Source organism: Trachurus japonicus, chromosome 13, assembly GCF_045865225.1.
Source record: "Trachurus japonicus isolate A0001 chromosome 13, Traja_1.0".
NCBI lineage: Eukaryota > Metazoa > Chordata > Actinopteri > Carangiformes > Carangidae > Trachurus > Trachurus japonicus.
Window position 1 is genome coordinate 31,048,588 of NC_140919.1, and position 26,874 is coordinate 31,075,461.

Here is a 26,874-nt window from a genome sequence, read left to right on the forward strand (position 1 = left end):
AGAACTCTGTATCATCATTATGTATTTAAAGATATATACACTCCAAATCTCACTTTAGTCAACTTATTTTCTTGTTGTGATTTAATACTTAAATACAAAGTGCAACATATACAGTAAAGATGTTAGTGTCTCATCACCGACCACAATATTTCAACCAACTAAGCTACAGTTGCAGTTCTGGAAGAGGACAAAATAAATAAATAAATAAATAAATAAATAAATATATGAAATGCACAAGAAATGTGAAACAAAAACAGTAATGCACAACAACCTCATAAAGACATGCTTTCGAGTTTCTGAAATACTGAATACAATCGTTATAACGGAAGTCCTGTAAACAATCAACAGAAATACCAACATCCATGTGACCCACCGACCCTCCCATTGGACATTGGGTGTAAACTGTAAACAAAACCTCTTATTCTAGTGTGGAACGAACATTCACTAAATGAATACAAGGTCATGTCCATAGGACACAGAGGCAATCAGTGCAATCAAAGTACCTGATGGCAAGAAATATCATTTCCACTTCCTCTCAGAACACAAACCCACCAGCGACAAAGTCAAACATAATCAACTTGTCCAAACACTAAACAAATCAGCTACAGCCAAAGTCCTGTTTGCGCAGATATCCATATCTTATATCTGGGGAGCTTATTATTAATCATAATTTTAATAAAACATTATTTCTTCAAACTATTTTTAAATATTTGCTGACCACACTATGCTCTTTAAAGTATGTATACATATTCTGTACAACCAAATCATTTTATACACAGGACAACCTGCACAACAGACAGTTGAGCTGTTATGTAAACATGAGCATAAGTTTAAAAAAAGAGTACACTGTAATACAAAAAAAAAAAGGTTATGGCAGTTGCTTCCCTTGACGAGTCATAATTCTCAACACCTGAGATTATTCTCTGCAATGAGACATGAGGTAACAGCTTGCAGCTTTATCCAATTTTTTTCTCAACATGAGTTTGCCAAAAGGAGGAACTCATGGAAGATGAAAGACTGGAAGCCATGATAGATTTTTTTTCTCCCAGATTTGGTGTCAAGGATTTTCTGTGATGAATCTCAGAACACACAGAAAACATCTAGTGAGACAGAAATCACTCTGGTCAGCTGCAAGAGCAACGGTAAGGTACACTTAATGAAAGAAATGAAAAACAGTACAAATGCAACAGTGAACACAATGAACAGATTTGTTCAAGTTAAAACGTTGTGACAAGGACAGCTATGTCTGCACCATTTAAGGCTGATGTTGCAGCAGTTACCTCCACACATACAACGTACAGTAGTACATGACGCCATGGTACATGATGAACTGCTGTGTTTTATGATATTGTCTTTGGTGGTTTCTACGGATCCTGCGCTTTCGTTTTCATCCATGTTTGTTTGTTTGTAGGATTTTGCAAAAAAAAGTCCTTGAATCGATTCTCACCAGCCTTCACAGATGGATGGGGCATGGGTCAGGGAAAAATCCACAACATTTTGGTACAGATCCAGTCAAAGTGGCGGGTACAGGAACTTTTTTTCACAACATTGCAATTTCCATCATTACTACCAGAGGTATACGCTCTGCTGAGAGCCATTTGGAAATACTTTTACTTGCTTGAGACGACTAAAGGTGAGGGAAAATTACGTAACTCACATGAAAAATGTAGTAGTAGTCTGAAATGCATAATGATGTAATGTTTTATCTCGGTTTCATTTGAATAATTCCTGTTCTGTGTCATTAGAAACAAGAGGTAACTCATGTTACCCTTGTCACACTGTAGGTTATCCTAAAATAAAGGTCATTATAACTGGAAGACAGAACATGCTTTCAAGAGATCAATACATATACAGTTTTTTTTTCTTTTTACAAATTATGATCCATAACATCGCTAAACTGTGTTGACAGTTCAATGGATTTATGAGTTGTTATGTTGTTGTAATCATACATTTCAGGTCAGCACTGCTATCTAGCTGTTTAAGGATAAAATAGGGTGGATGACTGAGGTTAGATGGCTAGGTCGTCATTCATACACTACATGAAATACTTCGTCATGAAAATGTTGACTTGCCCCAGAGAAGAATCCACACTTTGAGAGTAACTTACTGAAGGTAGTTTTGTGATTTGTACTCAGAAGTATTGCCTGTGCCGTTGCTGGTGGGAGAGAGTGTACAGCAAAGGCGCTTCTTGTGTTCATTGTCGCACTCTTGATGTTCATTATGTCTCTTTTGTCTGTCATCCTGAGTGCTAGATGAGACGGTGGGGATGTAGATGGAGGCGGAAACATTGGAAATGAGGCACTGTGACTCTGATCTCGTGGTTGGACGTTTTGAATGACCAGGTCTTTCTTCTGCTGCTGTGTTTGTGGCACCTTTGTGGGACGTTTATGTGGAATAGAAAAAGAGGAGGGCAGAGAATTCCCTTTTGAATCATAATAAGAAGTGTGATCATTAATACAATTCTTTAGGTCAGGGATTAAAATTCCTGGGGTTTGACTTGTTATGAAATGCATAACATGGGGGAGTGGTATTTCCCAAGAAACAAACTTGTTTGTGTTTGTTCATCTACAGTGTGTAAAATCCTACTCTTTTAACTGAGAGGGACATTCAAGAGTTTAAAAAAAATTGGGGCTTCCAATGCCAGATAAAAGAAAGCGTTTGATACAAGAGCTTCCATTGATAGTGTCATTGATGGTAAGAGTGTGGACGGGCGGGAGAGCCTTGCCCTGACGATGGCCGATGGATGGGGGAGGAGCTGGGGGACATGCGAGGGCTCAGCTCCCCTGTCTGAAGACGCCACATCAGTTCTTCATTGGTACGACTCAGCCGCTTCTTCTCATTGCTCTCCTTCTCCACATGCACCTGCAAGTTTGCATTCTCCTCAGATAGTTGTCTGAGGAAGAAGTGGTGTAAGTAACTGATGCTGCATTCAGACATTTCCTGTGACAAAGAACAGCTGTACCTGAAATTTTCTTTGCGCAATGCTGGATTTTCATGAAACTGCTCTGCATACTAATACATGATACGTAATAACTTCAGAAAATCCCACCGTTATATTTTTTATAACACGACAATGAAATATAAATTCACTTCTACTGGTTTTTAAATCTGCACCCATGTGTATTCAAACTAACCTGGACACAACAAGGTTCTTGTCTATTCGTTCCTTCAGGTCTTCGTTCTGCTGCTGTAACACTTGTAGTCTCTCCTCCAGGTACACATTCTTTTCAGCCTGCTCAAAAACACATAAAATGGTGCACAACATTAAATTCTTCAAATGGTAAAACGGCAGGTGGAATATGCTAAATATTGTGGGTCTGTATGTGCCTATGTACAACTTGATTTTAAACTTGACTTGATTTCAGTTATAAAACATTGAAACAAGCTGTGCGCCTTTGTATAGTGTATAGTGTTTCGTGTCCACATCATCACAAAAGTGCAAAACAGAGACACTGACCACCGCCTCACTAGCTTCCATGTTGCTTTCCATTATTTACTTTGCTGTTTTCTGTTGCACTGATGATGTCATCATCAATGTGATGACATCACCAGACGCACTGTGGTGGGGATGAGTGGCCATACAGCTCGCCAGCTGGAGATCAGACCCAGGTTCTTTGGCTAGTGGGAAAGGAGCCTATGGCGATTCTTAGCAGGTCGACCCGCTAAGAATAAAAACACCTTGTGTCGACTTGCTAATTTTAGTTGGAAGGCGGCTTTGCTAAACAAAAGCAGAAATTTGAAGCCTACTATTTTCTCCAGCTCTGTAATCTTCAGATCCTGTTGATGAATCTGCTGATTCTTCATCTCCAGAACTTCTTTCAGACTCTTCAGGTCCTCCTCAATGTGTTTATATGGCGCCAAAGCATCCTACCAAGACAGACAATAAAAAGCCAGTATTAGACCTACTTTCTTCAAGAAGTGCCCAGTTACTGTCACCAAATGATGCAACATATTGTTCTGCGATGTGTCATGCAGCAGTTACCACTATCTGCTCATCTGTGCTCCTGCGAAGAGCTTCCTCAAATCTCTTGGCTCGGTCTCTGAGGCTACGATTCTGAAAGGTCAGTGTGTCCACCTGATCCTGTTCACCACACAGATATTAGTTGTCACTAACCACAAAATGTATATATATATATATACATATACTGTATATATTTTAAAGTGCGAACCTGCAGTGACAGTCTGATCTTTTCAAACTCTTCTTCCAGGGATTTCCTCTGCTGTTCATGGGCCATCTTCAAATCTAATACAACAGACAGATAGGATTACCTCTCTTAACCTGCAGCAGGGTGAGTCAGTAAAAAGAAGCAACAGGTTTTAGACATGATGCTCACTCTTCACAGTCCTAGCATGCTCCTCCTGCAGGGTGGCCAGTGTGTCATTGTGAGCCATCTCCATCTCCATCAAGGATTCCTCATGGTTCTCACTCATCTCCTCTATCTGGAAACACATCATAAATATTACATAATGTTAATACCAGTGTTGAACCGAACATGCATATGCACTGGGTTGCAGTAGGACAAGTGTAATAGGTCCAAGTCAAAACACATATACACCTGCTCTTGCTGCTGGAGCTTTATCTCCTCCAGCTCGGCCTGTTGCTGGGCCTTCAGACCCTCAGCCTCCGCCATGTGCTGCGCCTTCAGCCGCTCCTCCAGTGCTCCCAGCTCCTGCTGCTGCTGAGCCCGCAATCCCTGCAGCTCAGCCTCGAAACGACGCTCCAGTTCCACCTTCTCCTGCTGCAGTTGCTCCCAGTGTGCGACACTGAATGCTGGAACATAATGTAGAGATGGATGATGTGATGGAAGAGTTTGTTTCACTGGGTCCACATTTTAGGTTGCACACTGACTGCAAAACAGTAGCTGCACTAAATTTAATTTAGCAGTTGTGTGTTTCTGCCCATTTATTTGAATGACTGAAATCCTAAATCTGTCAGAGCAGTTGTTTATAGTGTCTGGTGTATGGTGTTAAATAATGGACTAAATCCAGACTTCAATCAGCAGACTAGATTCCCCAGGAGTCACTTGCTCCTCCCAGCCTTGTGGTAGCACACTGTATAAGACATGGGAGTGACTCATTCCTTTCTGTTCTCCCTGTGTTGCCATGTGTCAAGCTGTATCCCACTTACCCACTTCATCCCTGATTCTTGCGAGCTTCAGGGACAGTTCCCTCTCTTTCACAATGGCACTCTCACTCTGAAATTTAAACACAAACAACATGTATTTAAACACAGCTGAACTGCAAAACGGATTTCATACAAACACCTACTGTAACACAGTAAGCCTCTGAGAAAAGAATGTGACAGTTTGTGACACAGGACTGGTTGGATTGAAATGAATGCCACAATACTAACTACAGTAAAGCCACAGGCAGCGTTGAAAGCGCCCTCAGGCTCCCGCACCACCTCCTAACATGTCCTAAACTACAGTATCTTAGCAAACCACACATCCTTAGTCTATTATAGCTGACCACGTGATCAAATGTTCAAACATGATCAAATGACTGAGTTCATGAATAACTGATGAAGTCATTTTGCTGCGACTCATTTACTTATGTACAGATCAGGTTCAAATGACAACTTCTCATGTTGTCTATCCTGCTATGTAAGACCGGCTGAAATCACAATAAACTGTCATGACAATTGAAAGTCTATGTGATAACATTGTACTCACATCACATGTCTGGAGCTTCGATGCACACAAACACACGCACAAGTGCACACATACGCACAAACACACACTTCATAATCTGATTCAAAGATTTAAAAACCTCTGTGTGTGGTTGAGGTTTATTTCATATTGTTAAAATATGATGTTGTTGATTTAGTATACTGTCACTGCCCATTATAAAATATTTACTTCCTGCTCTGAGTGAAGCACTGTAGAATCTAACAGATAAAGGAAGATCTGTTTGCTGCCTGGTGTTCGCAGATCACAGTGAATCAAACAATACATGAGGAATGGTAACAAGATAGTTTCATTATTTCTGATTTGTTATTAGTAAATCATCTGGTTTACCATGGATCATAAGAATCTAGGATCTTACACCCAGGTAGCACTGCTACATAACTCATGTTTCCTCTGGTCTGACAAGTAATCAGGTGTTAATGCTCAAACTGGCTATGTGGCAATAGCAAAATTAACAAACAGCACCACCACATGAGATACAACTACATGTTTGGAAGTTAAGTTTTGTATTTCACTTTGAAAAGCTCTCCCCACAGAGCTTAAAGACTTCTCCGGTATCCTCCAGGGACTCCTCATGATGTGACATCCTCAGAGCTCATCTTACTCACAGAGGCAGACACATCAGTGAAATGACTATTGATCACGATTCACGACTTTAAACATGCAGCGAGATGGCTACACACACTGTTGCTCAGAGAGCGGATCACAAAGGAGTGCTCACAAGACACAGCGAGGGAAAGAGACAGTGGAACAGGTGAAATATGTATGAGACAGTAGGTCTCGGCAGGAATGATGTCACCCTCTAAGAGCTTTTACTTGGAACATACAGTCATCAGGGAGAGACTGCCGTGACCTCATGTAGGATGAAGGTTGGTCAGCAGCTTCTTTCCATTCATTTCTTACTACTACTTCACCTCTGCTCCTACCCATCATTCCCTGGTCCTGTCCAACCCCCTAAAGCCCCCCTCCCCCCACCCCAAACTGCTCTCCAGGGAGTTATGTGTGATATGCATCCTAATGCTCCTATTCAGCCCACACCCTGGCAACATGATCCATGTTTAGGGCTCGATCTTCTATTACACTGTTGTGTTTGATTTTCTGTAATAGTGAGAAATGTCATTGTTAAAAAAACAACAACAACATAAGTCCAAAACCCAAAGATATTCAAATAACAGTGAAAGGAATTGAGATGGATTGATAATGGATAATCAAAAATTTGTCAACGTATCATTTAATTACTAGTCTGTACATAATACCTTCTGGAAAATAATACACATGGCTTTTTGTAGTAAGCATGCTCATTCTTGAGGGCATACTGTACAGTAATTGGTTAATAATCTCTCCAAAGTCTGTACCCACGTCTCATTATTCCTTAAAACCCTTCAAATATGCAGTTGCCTTTTTGTTTTGGCTTCTTGTCCTGAAGAGATTCAGGCTTCACTAAACACACAGCATGAGCTCCATGCTGAAAACTGACCATGTGATTTCTTGTAGCTGAGAAATTCACCAACATCAGGCAAACATGGGAGTAATTCATCCAAACTGCCATCCTACAGTATGCAGCCAATGGAATATAATCACAGAGAATTATACTAGCATATGTGCAATAAAAGCACAATGCACACACAAATAAAAAGGACATAATAGAGCAAAAACAGCATGTTATGTAATGTCCCTGCAAACTAAGAGAAAAGGAAGAGGGGCAGTGCGACAGACAAACCTGCTTTGACTCAGCACAATCATGCACAGATTTATTCTCTCCTCTAGCTCTGTCTCCAGGAAACGAGTGAATATAATGCTCACACCAACAGACGCGCTCAAACCTCCCCACCAAACACACACACACATGCTCACAACCACACACACGCATCAAGGAATCCTCGGTGCTGAAACAAGCTGCCTGCAGAAGAGCCTGCCTTTTACCGTTCGGTCCAGACAGCGCAGAGGGAGGAAAGTGAGCCCACAGCAGCAATGGCCCATACTAGGCTAGCAGACAGCAGCATCCCTGAGCTGGCTGGGGAAGCAGCAGGGGCAGATGCGAGTGCTAGAAAGATAGACAGAGTGGAGGGGAGGGGAGGGGGGGGGGGGTAGTAGCTGAAGGAAGGAGAGGGGAGGAGAGACGGGAAAACCGGAGCCTCACCTCGTTTCCTGGTTTGCGACCGGCATTTATCCCTGCTAGAACAAAGACTGCCAGCCCCAGCCCAGCTCTGCCTGCCTGCCCACCCCTTAAACCCCCACTAGCACGCCCCGTATCACATTCACACGCATGGCAAGAAGCAACACACACACACAGACACATACATGAGCAGTATTTTAAAAAAAACAAGTGTATCAGAAGAAGATGGGGGAGGGAGATAATCAATAAGTAGCCAATTATCTGCTTTGGTAATCAGCTCAGGGAAACAGCAACATGCAGAGGCATCAATTCAATATTAACATAGGGATGTCCAAATTGCAGTTTTGGATGTAAAGTTTCTTGCAAAAATATAACATGTACATTCAATCCATTGATGCCCCTGCAGAACGACTCTGTCTCTATTTCTTCAGCCAATCTCATACAAACATTGTACCTTAAAGCTCATCAGATTAAGTTGTCACTGCTTGTTCTGCTCTTACACACATACACCCTTCAAAATCTGAACACAGAAAACAACATGATAACTGAAGAAACATTTCAGGCTCATCATACCCCTCAAAATTGCTTACGCTGTCATTTAGGCAATACTAATGATTGAAAACCAAACTAAAGGGTTATTTTCAAAGGGGTGTCTCATCCTCCCCATAGTTTTGTTTTTGGGTTTTTTTTGCAGGCAAGTCTCAGAAAAATATATCACAAGATCTTACACCCGTACCTTAGTGGGTACTATGCCAGTGTCTGACTATCATTCTCACTAAAAGCACAGCCAAGCCCAAGCAGGCAGCTCTAATCTCGTTTATCATCTCCCACTGTAGAGCAGGACACGTGGGTGGGACTGGGCAATGGATGAAATGCAAGCAGAGGACCAGGAATGAGAGGAAAGGGCAAGGAACAGGCACTTACAGGTTTGAGAGGCAGAACATGCTTTCTATCACACAAAGGTAGAGCACCCCAAAGAGATGCATCAGCTACCAGCTACTTCAAATTAACACTTAATGTGTTTAGAAGCCATTGAGTCAACTATCCAATGTTGACCCAAACTGAAATGCAATGCAACACAGCTCAATCACAGATTTTCATAAACTGTAAACGTGAATGTAAAAATGCCATAATACAATTTTCCATTGTTTACACAACCAGAAAAACCTCAGGATTTCCCCTCAAACAGCCTCATTCCTACTGCTTTAGTTATTTCCAACACATTCAAAAAGGATCAAAGGCCCATTTAAAGCAAGTGACTGTTTTTGTGGACAAAGTGATGCTGACAACAAAAGCCTCATGCTACAGGTGTTGTTTGTGGCTGTGAACATGATGTGCTTTGTAGTCGCTGCAGTACAAGGCACTTTGCATGGAAAAGTGCAAAGTGAAGATGAACCATCATGTGAGCCTGATTTAAGAAAAAATGATGCCATTTTCCATTTCAGGATTCTGTTTGCATGACTTCTAAAATATTAAAATAGAATAAAGCTATGTTTTTATTCAATTGTCTAAAAATGATTCAATATTTTGGGCTTTGGGTTCTCTATGCTTATCCCAGTTTCTCTCTTTATTTCAGAGTGATATGAAAACTAGTTGGCAGAGATTTGATCCTCGCTTGATATGGGTAATGCATCCATCATGATGAATGTTTCTGTCAATTCACCAAGTTATGCTGTTCTGACACAATAATGCACTTATGAGAATAGACTGTTTTGAAAACTCATCTGTGCAGATGTTTTTAATGCAAGAGAAGATCGAATTCAAGACATCCACAAGCTAAGTTATCTTGAAATTGAATCCAGAGGAAACTACTGGGATTCATTTCTGATAAGTTGTCTTGGATGTCAGAGCTTCCTCATACAGATCACTAGGGGAAGAGAGAGGAAGAGAATGCAAAAGACAATTTAGGCTGAAAGAATTTGGGCTTTCATTGTATTAATTTCCCAATAAATGACTGTCGCAGTCAGATACATTTATTGTGTCCTGTTTCTTTTGTTTATTGTACTAAATTACTAATGTGTTGGGAGGAGGAGTCTCATATTATAGGTGTACATAATATGCCTAATTCAGGGTGCAAAGGCAGCCAGATGAACTGATAAATAGAAGATTCACAAGGCAATGACGAGTGCCCTGCTGTTGCCTACCTTGTGACAGAAATGCTGGGTAGTGATGCTGAAAACGTCCATGCACAGGGAAGCTTTTTTTAACTGGGCCTCAAGGCACTGGAGCTGCAGGGCCTGCTGCTCACAGCGCTCCCGCAGCTGCTGGATCAGAGCCCGGTCCAGCTCCTGGGCCCTGTCAGTCCGAACAGAACCATGGACTGCAGCCGTCCGCCCCCGGACTGTAGAGACAGGAAAATATCATACTTTCTTGGACAAAACCATACATGGGAAATGATCATATGTGTAAGAAGAAACAATTGGCTAATAAATGCTTAAACTTTTTAAGTAATGATAATCAGTGACTTGTTTCAGTGATTTTTCAGCAAAACACAAAAAAGATCACTGATTCCAGGTAGGCTAATCAAATTGTCCTGTTGACATAATTGCATTTTTTATTGAACTGATTTCTATTATTGTAAATTGAACATTTTTATGTTTTTAGACATAAAATGTAGGATTCTGGAAACATATGATTTTACTCTATTTGATTAATTTATTTTTATATATGGCCTATGCCATATAATGCTGGTAGCTGAACCCCAGTAGCAACACTCAATGGCTAAGCTTGATTACACTGCTCTCTCTCACCTTACATACATACACAAACACTGATTGATTGCTGATTGGTTGGAACCTCAGATGTTGGACAAATGGTCAGCCTCAGTTAAATCTGCTCAGTGCTCAGACCAATCAGCAGCAATGTCCCCTCCCATCTCAACACCCCCACACTGGGAACAGTGTGTTGTGCAGTGCTGAAGCCTTTATCACCTTTATATTACTGGAAGTCAGTGTCCAGGTTATTGTGTCTGCTTTCTGAGAAAAACACAAAATGCTGACTTGTGTTGTGTTAATCTAACCCAGCAAGATTGTTACTGAAGGAGCATTGCAGCTACTGTAGCCTGTTGCTATGACAACAGCAGGCTGCCATGGGTCATAATAAAGAGGGGAGAGCAAGAGAGAGAGTGAGAGACGGTGAATCTTAAAGGTACAGCAGAAGCTGACGGTGCTGCAGTGCTTAGTTACTTCTATGTCCTTTTGTTACATTTGTGGTTTAACCAAACACAAAATAGTGGATAGTGCTGTTAGTGGATACAATGAGTGTTTACATGTACACATATAGTGCAGTAGGCCTATGGTGTAGCCAAACTCACCAGGAGACTGAGGCTTGGGCGAAACCACTGCAAAACGTTTAGGGGAGGACTTTGGTGGCACAGTCTCCAAGTCCTTCTGTATCTCTCTCCTGGAGGCTGTTCAGTAACAAAAAACAATTAACATTTATCATTTTAAAATAGAAAGAAGAAAAACACCTATTTTCTCACATAAGTTTTGAAGAAATGTGTGTGCCATTCCACAGAGACTTTATATTCAATTTCACTTCAAATCAAAAATGTATGCAGACAGAGATTTACATTTAAAAAAGTGAGTTCATAAATTGTATAGATTGTGCACCTTACACATTTATAATCCGGAACCAAATTAATTAACACGTTGTCTTATAATTTTGGTGCATTTAGCTAATTATAACTGTAGACATGGGGAATAGAGAAGGGAAATATTCTAAATATATAAAATTAATCACATTTCACAACCACAGAAATGCTGGAAACTGTTGGAAAGCATAAGTGAGGAAACGTTGCAGTGAGGTGCAGTGTGGCACAGTGACCACTAGCTGGAGTAACTGTTCTACTTGCTGACACAGATGCTGTTTCAGGAAGCTGATTCTGCTCCTGTCTCACACAGAAACACAGTATCTCGTAACCGCTGGGTGGTGTCGCTTTTCCACCTTCACTGATTCACTGCAAAGATGCCAACACAAGGGATTCCGACAGACGCCCACAGCAACATAAAGGGATGTAAATGTATTGTATGGAACTATAAGATTGCTGTGATGCAATGCCAAGCAACATTAAGATACATAATAGACTGACTCCATTTTAAGGTTTATTGTTTTCCATTCTGTAGTGAGGAGATCCCCTGCTGGGCGAGTGAGATGTCAGTGAAAGATAAGTGCCTGTCACACTGTGTCGTTATAAAGATGCTTTGTGAACTATGATGAAATAATCTAATTTCCAGCTCAGCTTCACATTCATCTTTATTTTCTGTTCACACAGAAAAACACATTTCCTTGATGATCGCAGCCCCAGTTCCAGGAAAGATACACAGCATTTTCATCCTCTTAGGGAACACCTCACAGAAGAAACACTGGTTTATAGGCTATAGGCCAATAAAGATGAAATATGTTTAAGTCTGCCTTGATGACAACCTTGTGGTTGAAATGTTAGAATAATGAATGTAAGTGATTTTTGTAATGCTGAAATAAAGTATTTATTTTCTTTGAGTCTTGCTTTTTTTAAATATTCAAAATAAATGGTGTACATTATATTGTTAAGTGCCTTTTTCTGATTCCCAGGTACAGTTTATATTAAATTTAATGTAAACATTTCTGTTTTTCCTTCACTGAAATAGCAAGTGGTTGAAATGTCAACTGAGACCTTTAGAATAAAATTTAGAGGAGACACAGTGTGTCATAAATAAATGAGCTAGCTGAAGCTGGGTAGGTGCCACAAATGATACATCGTGCTATTTCAGCCTGCCTGGCCAAACGTGGTATGGTCAGTCTAATTCTGGACAAAGAGACGCTGACAATGACTAGAAAACCTCAGTGCATCACTGTCTATAAATTACCCTGATGAACAATTGTCCTCCTGTTCCATCACACAACTCAGCTAACAGAGAAGTGTACAGAGAACAGGCATACAGAGGAATGAATATCAACATGTGAAGAGGCCGGGGCTACAGTTCGTCAGTGTGCGAGTGCTGAAACTTCCCTGTGTCCTTCCACGTGTACATTTTCAGTCTAAAGTCATTAAGTCATTTGGAACGACTTTGAACCAGGGGAGTTGTGAAAACAGCTACAGCACAAGTACATTGTGCCTGGAGAGAATCCCAACACCACATAATATGCTTGTTTGGACATGTGTTGTGGGGACTTACCAAGTGGGGAAGACCGCTGCATGGGCAGACTGCGACGCTGAAGGCTGGGAGCATTGGGAGGCTGAGGTCGGCTCTGAGATTGGGACACTTCACTCTGTGTTGCCGTGGCTTTGTGTAGAGGCGTGTCATCACTGCCACTGCTGGGATCTGCAGTGGGAAAGATATATTTCAGAGAACAGGAAAACATAGGGACTGTGAAAATTGTGAGAGGTTCTGATTTACAGGGATGAATGAGCAAGTCATGATTTAATTAATATTGAAGTATTGGACAATATTTGGTTGCACAGTCTCCAAAGGCATGTAATCTTTCTCAGCAGCACCTGACATTACATTACAAAAATAAATATGCTGCTTGGTCTGATATTTTATTTCGTCACTGCCACATTTTTCACACTGAGTCTTGTTTCTGGCAGTGGTGCTGTTACACCTTTTATTTGTATATAATGTATTTCAGTTTTTCATAATTTGTACATTTATAGTACACATTTGAAAGAGCAGTGTAAAAACATCACCTCAGTTATTTTGACATACAATAATAAAAAAAAGTATAAAATTTGTCCAGAGGATATTTTAGTGGACGACACGGTAGTTCAGTGGTTAGCATTCTCACTTCGTACCAGCTTCCTCCAAAAGTCCAAACACATAAACAATAGGTTCATTCGAGACTATGCGCATAGGTGTGAATGTGAGTGTTTGTCTCCATATCGTACCCTGCCTTTGCCCTATGTCAGCTAGGATTGGCTCCAGCTCCCTGTGATCCTGCACACTAAGGATGGATAAGGATGGATATTTTAGTCCAGTAACCCTGGAATAAAATATTCCAAAATATCATATATCCTACAATATCCGAAATGATAATATAGTATAATACATAATGTGGTTGTACTGTATGCCATCCCTAATTGATTCTCCCTGACCTACAAAGGATTGGATTCTTTATAGGATTCCCACTTTGTATTTCTTTGATATTTTTAGGATGAAGTATCATCAGATCACTATCTCTCCCTGGAGTAGATTTCTTTTTTATCACAGAAATTCACAGAGACGAGCAAAAAGCAGAATGCTGCAATCATCTTAATTATTCATAACAGCTGTTATTACGCCTCTAGCTCTGTGCACATCGGAAAGGCTTTGATTCATAGACTAACTGCAAAACAGCAAAACAACACCAAGAACAAACATCTCCTCCAAATGAGAAGGAGGATCCAGATCCTTGTGATTGTCATACATTGTTGTGCTCATTGTTTTGTTGTGTACAAGTTGATCAAGATAAACTCCTATCTGTCTCCAGGATTCCAGCACTGTACTACTTTAAATTGTAAAGGTCATTAAAGAACTGCAAACCGGATAGCTCCAATTACTTATCATGAAATATTCAGCCACTCAATCAATAGTGGTGCTGACACATGCTGCTTCAGGGGGTCACTCATCAGCACCTTCACAGAGGAAAGATGGACAGGATCGCGCCTTTAAAACATCATGACCCTGATCTGCGGATGAATAAATCGATAGCTCAAGGAGATCATAGATAAAACAACCAGCTGTTGTTGGTAACTTAAAAATACAGTATCCCATTTTCATAGCCACAGAAACCAAAATTACTGTACATAGCACAAAAAAAACATTAACTCCCTTTGATGTCAAATTGCCCAGGGCCTCTATGAAACCTCCAATGGGAACACAGTAACTCTCCTTGCTGTCACAGCGTGAATTCACCTGGGAGAGTCAGCAGATGTTTTTCCTCCAAAGGCGTCTTACTGAAATCGAGACTGAGCAACGCAGCGGATTGGCTGCAGCAGGTGACTGGAGGCTGACTCACACTGTTAAATGCTTGTTTCTAGCCTGAATGTTCTGTACAAATCACATCCCCTGCTGTAAGCATCCTCTGATCAGTTGTACACCAGCACAAAGGCAAAGGAGGACTCCGCTCTGCTGGTGACTAATTCACAGGAAGTCAGGACAGGCAGGTTTAGAATATTAACTACATGCCACATTGTTTTATATTATATCAGGTTACTCCGTATTATAAACAATGAATGTGATACTGTCCTATTTGCAAACAACTCCTAATTATTCCAGTTTCATAACTTTTTTTGTTAAACAGTCAGTTCTTTTTCTAATTGTAAATAACAGAAATGGTGCATGATTTTACAATTAGAGGGTATCAATGTCAACTTTTTTGAAATCCTTCAAGATGTATTTAATACACTGTTTACCATAACTGCACTAGGAAGACAAAAAAACAAAACATGAAGCAAGTTTACTGAAAAAGCTGAGTACAGTTTTTATAGACGCCCTCTTGAGAAGATGGACAACACTGAACAAAACAGGCCTCGCAGTCACCAGTGGTGCTGTGTAGTGTAAAATTGTGCCCGGTGGTGGTCTTCTTTTTTTTGGTAGGGACAAACTTTATCCACAGGAAAAGACGCTTAATATTCATAACAAGCCACAGAGATTTGAGCTGCTTAAACTGCTGTGAAGCCTCACTTAAGCAAAGCTTAAAGCTGGATTGTGAAGTATGTAGTCACTAGTAGCTATAACATGTTGATGACATGTTAGAAAACAGCGTCAACTGGCTTGTTCTGTCTGACCAACAGAGAAAAGTAATATGAGAACCTGGAAACATTGAATGTTTGACATGCTTTCTTGATAAACTACTTAAATTATGTTTTAAATCAACTGATAATAATTACTTCAACACCAATAAAAAGTGTATTTCAAAAAGTGACCACTCAGTTGCTTTGAACATACACAACTTCAACTATTGAATCTCGTCTTCCAAGTAGCACACAGACCAACTGACAAATGAGTAAACCATGTGCTTCCACTGAGCCGGACAGATAAATTCAATATGTCATCAGCAACCTTATGTTCATTATGGCTTCTGAGAGGATGTGCTCACTCCCAGTCACAGTGTTTTACTGGAGTGCATCCCCGGTGAAATGTGGCTGCATTGGAGGCATACGGCATACTAATAGAGCTGTCTGAGCCAACTGCCTGCAGGGGAAACACTGCCATGCAAGCTGCCAGTCATGTATATGCTGTCGAATACAGTAGTCGACATTCAATGTCATTTTGCTATCTGGGAGTAACTCTCTAATCTATTTACTACTGTGCAAACAGAATTACTCATTTTTTTGGAAGGGAAAACATTATTTTTGGAACTGGTTCACAAATTGAACAACAGCTCCACAATCAAAGACAATAATACCAATGACAGAGTAAGACACACTCACATGACTGCAGGTCATCATCTCGTGCTGAAGTTGTTTTCTGGAGAATCAGTGTTAAAAATGGGACAAAATAACCCAGTAAAGTGTACATTGGAGTCTTTTAGGAAGGATGTTGTGAAGGAAAAGACCATTATCTGGCCCAAGGGTAGTGAGAGTTTGAGATCCACAGAGCAAGAGAGAGGTGGACCAGAGGTGTCTGGGGTAAAAACAGATTCACAGATTGTCCTGCCATACCACACCCTGTCTCACTGTTTTTGACACATAGCGCAACCCGCTGGCACCACTTTCTCATTTCAAAGATTATAAATAGGGAAGACACGACTGCCACAGACATGTGAAGCAGTTACTGTGGATGAGGCTGGGGGGCGCACCCTGCGTGAGACAACAGCTGTGTCTGGGGACCTTGTCTGCAGCAGTGGTGTGAGGAATCCCTTGAATCCAGCCAGACTGAAGAAAAGTAGTGAGGAGGGAACGGCAGCAGTCAGCTGTCTAAGAGTGGAACAAATGTGGTGACACTTGAGCAGAGGACAGCACTAATCCGCTCGTGCCTGTCCAAACCACTTTGGGCGGTTTTGTATTCATTTTGTAAAAATGTGGAGTGATAAAGCAAATAAGTGGTCCAACCTATTTCAGTCATTTTTTCTTGATAAATACAGAAGGGAAAACTGGATTTTTTTTTTCTACAGTATGTCTTAGCACATTTAAACAGTGGTTGGTTTGAGTCAGCACATATGAACAAATGAATCTGCAGTGACTCCATGCTCAGACATAGTGCAGATACTGTATTCAGTGCAGGCTTTTTTGTGTAATAAATAAGAGATGAGTCGTAACTGACAACTTCTCAGCTTGTTATGACACATTTCTTATATCTCTGTTACAGGCAGACGTAACGGGCTTGTCAACTGAATTTTACTGCCGTTGATTTCTCTAAATGCTGGCTGCAGGAAGTTTATGAGAGGAGTGAGCATCAGGATTTGATCCAGATAAAGTGCTGCAGTTTGCAGAGGAGAAGGTGGAGGGAGGAGGAGGATTTCTTCATCAAAATCTCTGTGGTGCAGCAGCTTTCAGTGCCTACTTGTGATAAATGAATGAAAAATGAAACAAAGCGAGCGGCTGTTACTATAGTAACTGAGGATAGCAAGGGCATCCACAACTTGTTGGTGGAGAAATAAGTGAAGAAGATGTGAAACATAATATCCTTTTAATCAGACTGAACACTGTCTGATGTCTGAAATATTTTTTATCTGAGGCCCTTTGTAGTCCCAGTTTAAGATGTACAGTAGTACTGTAGAAACCGTAAAATGTTCATTCATATGCAGAAGAGACTGCGACTCACGCTGAGAGGGTCGACAGGGATCGCTCTGGTTGCTGTCATTTGATTGGTTGCTGGACACAGATGAGACGCTGGAGGTCCGGACGAAGCCGAAGGTGGCCAGACGGGCAGCTGGCAGGGCGGAGAAGCCTGGAGGACGGAGGCCAGACTGGCCTGGTTTGAGCAGGAGGCTCTTCGGGGTGGTTTCTGGACCTGACCTCTTTTGCTCTCCTGGAGGTAGATGGGAAAATATGAAGCATTACAATATTGGTGGTTGAACCTTAAAGGAGAATTCCGGTTATTTTTGACCCCTAAATCGTTGTCCTGATGGTCACCCAGTGTTGGGGGGAGCAAAAAACGTGACTAACATTGATGCAGGCAAACCGGAGTTACACCATGGCTACCCGGCGCTAGGGATATAGCGACAACGCTAACCTATTGGGGCAATTTTTTCAACCACAACAAACACTCAAAAAACAATCAAATATCTTGTTACATGACTCGAATCCTTACGAGACACCACTGAACTCGTATAAACTTTGTGTTTTCGCAAAAATAAACGGTCGGAGATATTTTGGACATTACCACTGCACTGCTCGACCGTGTATTTTTGTAAAGAAATCATCACAACAAGGAAAAAGTGTTTGTTTCTGTGGCGGGGAGAGCAGGCGCTCTGCAATCGCTTAGTAATGTCTTTCCAGGATGTTCCAGAGTTCGGCTGTCTGGTCTGAGGTGAGTGACTATGCAAAAATACAAAGTTTATACTGTTTATACTGTACAGTTTATGAGTTCAGTGGTGCGTCATAAGGATTCGAGTCATGTACCATGGATATTTGATTGTTTTTTGAGTGTTTGTTGTGGTTGAAAAAATTGCCCCCATATTTTATCATTGTCGCTAGCGCTAGCGCCGTCTAGCCATGGTGTAACTCCGGTTTGCCTGCATCAATTTTAGTCGCGTTTTTTGCTCCCCCCAACACTGGGTGACCATCAGGACAATGATTTAGGGGTCAAAAATGACCGGAATTCTCCTTTAAGACCCACTGAGACTGAAGCCACACGTTCAGTTTCAGTTGTACATTATTTACCCTGATATAAATGATGGCATCTGCTCTGGTGAATAAAAAATGGATGTGTCACTTTCACTAATCTGACTAATCTCTAATCTCTCCATTAGGCCTACTAATGATCTCTGAGAACCCTCATTCAGTATTGAAACTGCATGTAAATAAAGTAAGAGAGCATGTGACTGTGTATGAGAGATAACTAGATTATAACTCATAATGTGAACAGGGAGAAGTGCAAGTTGGTAGGATGTGTGAGTGACATTGCTATCAAACACTTTGCACTTCAAAGAGTTTCAGTGACAAAAGCCAAGCCTCATCCATAATCATTAAACAAGTCGAAAAAGACAACTTCTGCAGCTCAACAGCCACAAAGGCGATGGGGTGTTCTTTGAATAGCAAACGATGCATACTGTAGAGGAGAAAGCCCTCATGCAATTGTTTCCCCACAATTGTCTAAATGGCTTAAAACCATTATTTGTTTTATAGCATGAGCACAGACGTTTGCCGCATCTCAAATGTGTCTCTCTCGTGTTCTCTTATGTGAAGCTCCTAATCCTACTGAAAAACAGAATGACACTTTATGGACAGAACTATATTTTCCTTGTCTTATGAGCTTTGATGATAAATCATACATTCTTATGTGCTGCCACTGTGTGCAAATATTCACTCTCATTTTACATTACATTTCAATATTTGCAGCAGTTGATCTCACCTGCGGAGTAGCCCTGGGTGGATTCTCCGGCTGCCTGAGCAGACTGACTTGGGGCCAAGGCTGACCTTTGACCTGGTTGCTGAACTCTTGTCTTGGCTGCAGGCTGCCTGGTGACTGCTCCTAACCCCAGCTGAGGTCTCAGGGATCTCGGTGAGCGGTAGACGCTGCTGCCTTCTTGAGAAACCTGCTGGTGAAGGACATTATGGACGCAGTCAGTGTCTGTCAGAACAACTGACTGGCAGTAAGATATAATTATAGTAAGATATAATTATGGACCAATAAAATGATAAAAGTGACCAACAGTGACTTATCCAGTATTTAACATATACAATTTATTAGCATTATGTTTTCTTTGGTAAATAATTCCCAATCATTCTACTTCTATTTGTCGTGGGAACAGTTGATACTGTTTTTTTGGTCTTTAGTGGAAAGGCTGATGCACTCTGAGCAAAACATATCAGTCCATAACCATGTAGTGGTTACATAACTGTGTAAATGCTTCTGTTGATACATAACCATGGGGTGTGTACAGTAGCATCTAATTGAGGAAATGCAGTGTTGACTATTAAGTTAATAGGGCGTGCAGTCCTCGAGAAAGCTTCAAACATGACTGCTCCTAATGTTGGTTGATGTGTAGAACAGGGTGGCTGCAGCACCTGCTGTGAGGGCATGTGCAGGATCTGGAAAATGCATGCCCTGGGTTTTAAGAAAGGTTGAACTCAACTGCAAGTCTGGCACAGCACTTTCTACGCCATCACCCAGACACTATCAGAGTGAGTCAGTGTGAAGCTGTTTGGATAATGCTCTCAACAAAGCTGCAAGCTGGATTTGCGCAGGCCAAGTAACCAACCCCCGCTGTGGGGCACATTTTTTAACAGGCATGGTACTAGAAGGTGAAATAAACCATTTTTTAGTTCCTGCACAAAGCTGTTAAACCTTTCGCATTACTCGGATGATTTGATAACTCCCTGTTGTATCAAGCTGCAGCATGTAAGGTTATTGTTCTTGTGTATCTTCAACCTCTATCCTGTCGTGTCATGTGCATATGTCAAATCAAAAGTCAGTTTCTTACCTCTTGGAGATATTTCTCTGGCACATCCTCATGAAAGCTGCCTGACTTCCCGCTTGGCCTTTGAGGGATGTTGCTGTTAGGAGGTTTCACCCCTTGTGCAGTCATGCCTGATGGATGGTACCCTACCCTCTGCATCTCCTGTCGATATTTGTCAAACAGCAGGTTGGAGGAACATAGCACCGGTGTGGATTTAGGGCCAAACTTTGGATCTTTATGAGCTGTTGGGCTGGAGTAAGAGGTTAATCTTAATGGATGGGTGGACGCATCATGTGGGGCGTCTGTGACTTGGGGTTTTGATTGAGGACTCGCTCGAACATAGGTAATGATTTTCGGTCGGACATTTTTGGGCTTCTGGGGAGAAGAAGACCTCCTGGGTTCATGTTCTCTCTGTGAAGACATGACAGGTTTGGGGATGCCACTGCTCAACGCTGTCTTACCCGGTGGCTTGACAGTCTGACTTAAACCTCTCTGAGGGGAGCTGCTTCGCTCCAAGCTCAGTGCCCTGATGCCCTGGACCTTGGCTGGAGAACCAGGTGGTCGTCTCTTGGGCGAACAGGAGGTAGTTTTAGAGGAAGTAGGAGTTGCTGGTCGACTGGGGCTTCCCCATGGCTTCCTCCTCTCGAGACTTGAAGAGCTGGAGTTGATGTTCTCAAAAGAGCCCTGCTTCTTTACACTGTTATCAAAAGAGAGCTGCTTCTTTAAAGAATTCTCAAATGAAGGCTGCTTTTTAAAAGATTTGTCAAAAGAGTTTTGTTTGTTCAATGTGTTATCAAATGATCCTTGTTTCTTTATGGCTTTGGATTGAATTGTTGACTGAGTCTCCTTCGTAACTGTTTTGGATGGGCCAAAGTTCACGCCAGGGGCCTCGTCAGCTTGTGTGCTTTTATCCATTTTAGTGTTGTTTTCTTCATGTGATTTCTTTGAGGCTGGTGAATCATTGTGCTTAGTGATTTTGCCTTGATCACATTCTCCTTCTAAAATGTCTGATTTGTTTTTCTGGTTACTGCTCTTCCTGTGATCATCAACAACATCTCTACACGGAGCAATGCCATTACTCACTTTTGCCTGCGATTCAACATCCTCTGCATGAACTGTTGAATTTAAATTGATGTCCTTATCCTTCTGACGTATTGTGCTGTCTCTTGAAGTGATGGAAGGACTGTCGGCTCTTTGAGAGGCAGTGCACCGCTCAGAGATGGTGTTGCAGGCCTGGGAAGCCAGAGTCAGGTCTTCTGAGATGGTTGAATAAGGACCAAAGGCAACGTGCCAGGAGTCTGTTGTCTGGGTCTTGCCAACAGTGTCCATAGCAGTGGCCATACTTGAAATGGTGGAAAGACAGGACACAAAGACATCTGTTTCAGAGCTTAACTCAGTCCTGGACACTTCTCTGCTCTCAGACATATGAGAGGCACTAGATTCCTGCTCGTTGGCACCATGCATTAAGGACCTCCTCTCTTCCATGCTTTTGTTATCTGTTTGTTCTGCTATGGCTTTGCTGCATGATGAAGGCTGTTCAAGAAGCTCCTTCCTGTCCGTAAGCCCGACAAAGTCTTCTCCGTCCGCAACGAGGTACGCCTCCAACTCCTGACACTCCAACATTTCAAACTCCGCCAGTTCAGGGTCGTCACACTGGGAGTCTGTGCCCCAGATGATGACTTTGTCCTGCTCCACTGTTTCAGTCGTCAGCACTGACAGAGTGGCTGTATCGCTCATCCTCCCACCATCCTCCGTACAGATTTCATTTGCGTTGGCATCGCCATCACCCAGCACTCCACCCTGCTGGTTGTTGTTCCTAAACTCCCCCTCGCTCAGGTTCTCTTCACGCTCACACATTTCGATACAGCTCTGAGTTTACAGCACCCTCAAGAGCACTTTAAAAATCAATAATCCATGGCATCAGTTACGAAAAGTCTGCCCTGCCTACCCATCAAGGAGTCAGCAGGAGCCAAGAAGTAATTTTAACATTTCTTTCCGGTGTGCCGGTAATCAGAGCGCTGAATATCATGTCTAATTCAGAAGGTGGATCTTCATGACATCTGGGGTCCCCGTTCTGGATGAAAACAACAAACACCACATAAAAAGTTCAGTGAAGTGTCACATGACTTGATTGGACAGGTGTAATCTTATTCATTTAAATGTAATAATTGTTATAATTGTTACAAGGCCATGACAATGTGTTATTGTTTTAATCTGTGCAAGAAAAATGAAGTGAATTTAATTTGTCCTATCTGTGTGGCACAGTAGCCTACCAGCCCACAGCCCAGGGCGCTGGGGACCTCTACTCTCAGGAGTGTATCACTGAGAGTAATGTTACACAGTCTCATATCTTCTAACACCTGTGCCAACCGTGAAAGTACAATTTCAAACAAAACCCAAAAGTAGGGCAAATCCTGAAAGTTGTTTATCATCCATCAAAATCCTGTTCTCCTCTGACTGAAAGCTGACCCCATTACACAGGAAGAATAATGTGAAGGCACAACATCATCTATCACGAGGACCAGGGAGGAGAATAGACTGCAAACAAGATCCCATTAACCTCTGAGAGCAGAAAACAAATTCCACTTACATTTTTATATTTCCATTAAAACCGCAGCCACTGATTTTAACTAGAGGTCACCAAGTTTAAAATAAACCAAAGATAGAAACTACTAATCTCGCAGCAACAGTGAACTGGTTTCTTTGTGGAAAAACGTGTTTTCAGAATTGCATGAAACAGAAAAGATTTCATTAACCACCTTTGAAAAGTCTCAGTGTTCTTGAATTTAATTCTTGGGGGTGATGCAGGTGGATGATATTATCATTTGTATGTGGACACTACAGTTGGTATATGTTTCTGAGAGCAGCAAATAGAGAAGAAATATGACATTGACATGGTTGAAATGCAATCCTTGTTCATGCCTTCTTGTTCATCATGTTTTATGTTTCTTCTGCATCTTTGTCATAAAAAGAAAATTTACATTCTGCACTAGTTCCCAATGGTAATAATACTGCCTATAGGTGTCAGAATGCACTTTTAACTCCAGATCACATGATCTTTTCACAGCGTGAGAGGAACTTGACAAAGTCGGTCTAAATTAAACTGATGTGTAACTGTGTGCTGGAAAAAACATGCCACCACCATGTGGGACTGACTTACCCTGCTGAGACCAAGCTTCAAAAAGTCTTTCGAAGAGCTCAAGTCTGTCAAATTGAGTTTTTGGTGTTTATGCACATTGAACCACAACATGGCTCCTCATTACCAGCTAAAAGAGCCATATTTACTAATTGGTATAATGACCAAGCAATTATTATCAGCCAGCAGGTGTGCTCATTTGTTTCAACCTCAGTCGCGTCCCTGTCATCTCTTAGTCAGGAGAACATAATCATTTCCTCACTGGACTCTTGTAGAGGACAGAGAACCTCTTGACATACGGTACTCTCATCTCAAGTAGCAGCTCTCTCCCACAAAAACACCCAGACAATGTTCCCATCTTGCTACATTTTGTCATTATTTAACTGGCAATCCTGCTAATGGTTGTCACCTTGCTTTGCTGTCTATGTTTTTCAATATATTTTCTCCACTTAAGTTGTTATATAGTTGAAGGTACGGAGATATGACCATATGAAGGTACACAGCCATTTAAATACTACATAAGTGGCCTCAAGTACTGGGCCCACCTACATCACAAGAACAGATGAAAATGAAATGAGGTCTTATTTCTGTTCTACAAGGGCTCTTGTTAATATAAGGGATGTCATCAAGCAAAAAAATAAAAACCAACTTGGGAGGGAGAGAAGAACTGAAGTGGTTAATGTTTGACATCAGACAATTAGCATGAAGCAGTACTGACTACTGTTCCACCTCATGTCTTTGCTCTTCATGTATGTCCTTATAAATTCAATTACAAAGCAGAAAACAGCTCCTATTTTCACCTATTTCACATGTAATGAAAATAAATCACACAAGAAGGAATAAACACTACAAAGGAGTTGCTGTCCATTCTATCTATGCTTGTCTTCTCACCTCTGTATTTCTGGAAAGACACTCAGTTAATGCAAAGGCTTAAGTGTGTTTGCAGCACAGGATAACACACACACACACACTACACTAAACGCTGTCTCAGCACCTGCACTGCAGAACAGAGACCAGTGAATCAGATTCCCCTATACCTGCCTTTCCCCTGGCTGCCTATCAGGTCACACACAGTGCTGTATAGTTAGCTTACCCCTGTTTTACCAGATGAAGACACACACTTCCTCGGGGCAACCAGACATCAGATAGAACTCTGAGGAAGATGACAGGCATGACAAGAGATTGGATAAATGAAGTTTCGTTTCAAAGAGAGAAGCTGCAATCTGGTAACAGGATTGTTTCTGCTGCAGCCATGATTGCTTCTCCATCCCTTAAATTGATTTCCAACTCCAAATCAATGTAGTGCACAACACTGCACAGAGACTAGAGTGCTTCAGCACAGTGGTGGAATGCTTATATCTCTTTCAAACTTTTCATGTATGAAATGGTAATCTATAAATTACTGTAATAAAAAGGTAAATAAAACTAATTTGGATTTAAAATAAGTATATGAGTTTCTCAATCTAGGATGGAAACAATCGAAATGTAACATCAATATTTTGCAGGACCAAAAGCCTCGTTTGCCTCAAGTAATCTGAAATATATTACACCTGAGTGCACCTGCCCTACTTTATGTTCAATTGAATGTTTTTATTGTGCCTCTCTGAGCCATTGCATTTCATCATTTTCTGCTTCAGCGTCTCTCATACTGGATGAAATGAAAGCATTACAGAGATAATTAAACTTTTTAATTTATCTCAACCTCATTCTCAGCACAAACCTCTTGAGGACTGAACGTCACACTCTGGGCAAGAAGGAGCACGATGCTGTTAGTCTGACTGACTGAAAAACGTGCAGCACTGAGTGATTCAAGTGATGTTCATCACTGCATTTATTGCAATGGTTCTCAGTTTCCACTGTGTAGTTACGTATATCGTACATGCAAACACATTTCTGAATCGGCCCTGTCACGTTGACCTCTTTGCCTTTTTAATTCACATTCCTGGCTTGTTTTACTCTCATGGTTTTCCTCCTGCTGCTGCAGCAGCTGACGGCGTTCCTGTGGTGACAACCATCATGGCACGAGGGAGATGGAGGAAATTTATGTTCTTTCCAACATGCTTCCCTGAGCATGTTTCCCCATCCCCCCATTGTTCAGCAGCTCACCCCGCCACCTGCCTCCTGATATGCAACATGATGGTCTAAACCTTCATCGGGGCCTCTAATGAAATCTGTGCTTCCTTGTCCGAGCACTTGTGTGAGTGTGCACTGAAACACCTTGTTTTTCTCAGCGAAACAGAAACTCCTTCATTTTTTTCTTCATCTCAGTACTACGGTAACATCTGAAGCACAACACAGATCAAAGACCACATTTCTCCACCGAGCTTCACTTGATGCGTGAACGGGAGTCTTCATGAAATATTGAGGATGAATGAAAATGGAGGCACCATGTCTCCCTCCCATTTTAATGCTTCAGTGACCCTGACTTCTTTGTGCAACCGACCAAAGCTCACTCAAGATCATCTGTTATTGTGACTTTAAGACACTGAAACAGTATCAGAGGGGCGTGTCTCTGTGGCTGTGAAAAGCAAAACTAGATGCAGTGCAACATACGCACTGGAAAAATGTAAATGCGACATGCAAATGTGAATGCTTCCTACGTAAATGCACAAACATGTAACATTAACACCTTTTGTGTATCATCACTCAGCTTCCATTGCTGGCTAATTGAGGCCTTAGTTGCTGTGGTGGCTGCACACATGGTGTCTCAGCACTTCACTCTGACATCTTACATAATGTAACAAGACTCTGGATGACTGTGGTCACTGGTCACTCATGTCCAGTCATTCAGCTCCTCCTGCCTTGTTCCACATTTCACAAACTCTAAATATATGTCTGCACACATGATCCTCTAGCAGGAAACACAGAGGAAGGACAGGCTTTGTTGGAGACACTGATAAACATAGAGGTATAGAACATGTATGATCCAGGGTCTGACCCTTCATCACTCAAACACACACTCAGCCCACCTATAATGGTAGGTAAGCCTATAGCTACCTTTCTCTTATCTTAAACCCTTTGCAACAGCATGTAAGAATTTACACTCATGGAGACACCATGCAAACGACTTGAAAATAACAACGTGAACACAAACACCTCCTATAACTAGATCATCCGCAGTCTCTCCAGCAGATGCATCAGTGTTAAAAAAAAAAAAAAAATCCAATTATCATACCGTTGATCTATGGCTGATTCTGACAGAGACAGAAAACAGACGCCGTCCCCCGGTAAGAAAAGGTAGACCTTACCGGTTAGATTCAGGTAATCCGCCGGAGAGGGGCTGGACGAGGAAGAGGACAAGAAGAAGGAGGAGGAGGGACACATCAAGCACGAGCCGTGATGGAGAGCATCCAGTCTGCAGCATCGCTGGAAAACAGGGAGGAGAGGAGAGGAGAGGAGAGGAGAGGAGA

The 26,874-nt window shown here is 41.6% G+C and overlaps 1 protein-coding gene across 2 annotated transcripts; it reads right to left on the reverse strand.

The window, feature by feature from the left end:
- Positions 1-61: 61 nt before the first annotated feature.
- Positions 62-26,874, reverse strand: mtus2b (microtubule associated tumor suppressor candidate 2b). Of its 2 annotated transcripts, XM_085795948.1 has the most exons (15): positions 26,713-26,874; positions 20,353-22,402; positions 19,281-19,467; positions 17,529-17,735; positions 12,960-13,106; positions 11,117-11,212; positions 9,948-10,144; positions 5,129-5,195; positions 4,557-4,771; positions 4,335-4,440; positions 4,170-4,243; positions 3,983-4,081; positions 3,748-3,867; positions 3,135-3,235; positions 62-2,893 (listed from the first exon to the last, which is right to left on the reverse strand). In XM_085795948.1, exons 2-15 carry the CDS (start codon positions 22,183-22,185, stop codon positions 2,686-2,688), a joined length of 3,657 nt encoding a protein of 1,218 aa, XP_085652074.1. In that variant the 5' UTR covers positions 22,186-22,402; positions 26,713-26,874; the 3' UTR covers positions 62-2,685. The 2 variants fall into 2 exon arrangements, with proteins under 2 accessions (XP_085652074.1, XP_085652073.1); XM_085795947.1 differs by lacking the exons at positions 9,948-10,144; positions 11,117-11,212; positions 12,960-13,106; ... (2 more) ...; positions 20,353-22,402; positions 26,713-26,874 and adding an exon at positions 7,611-7,749.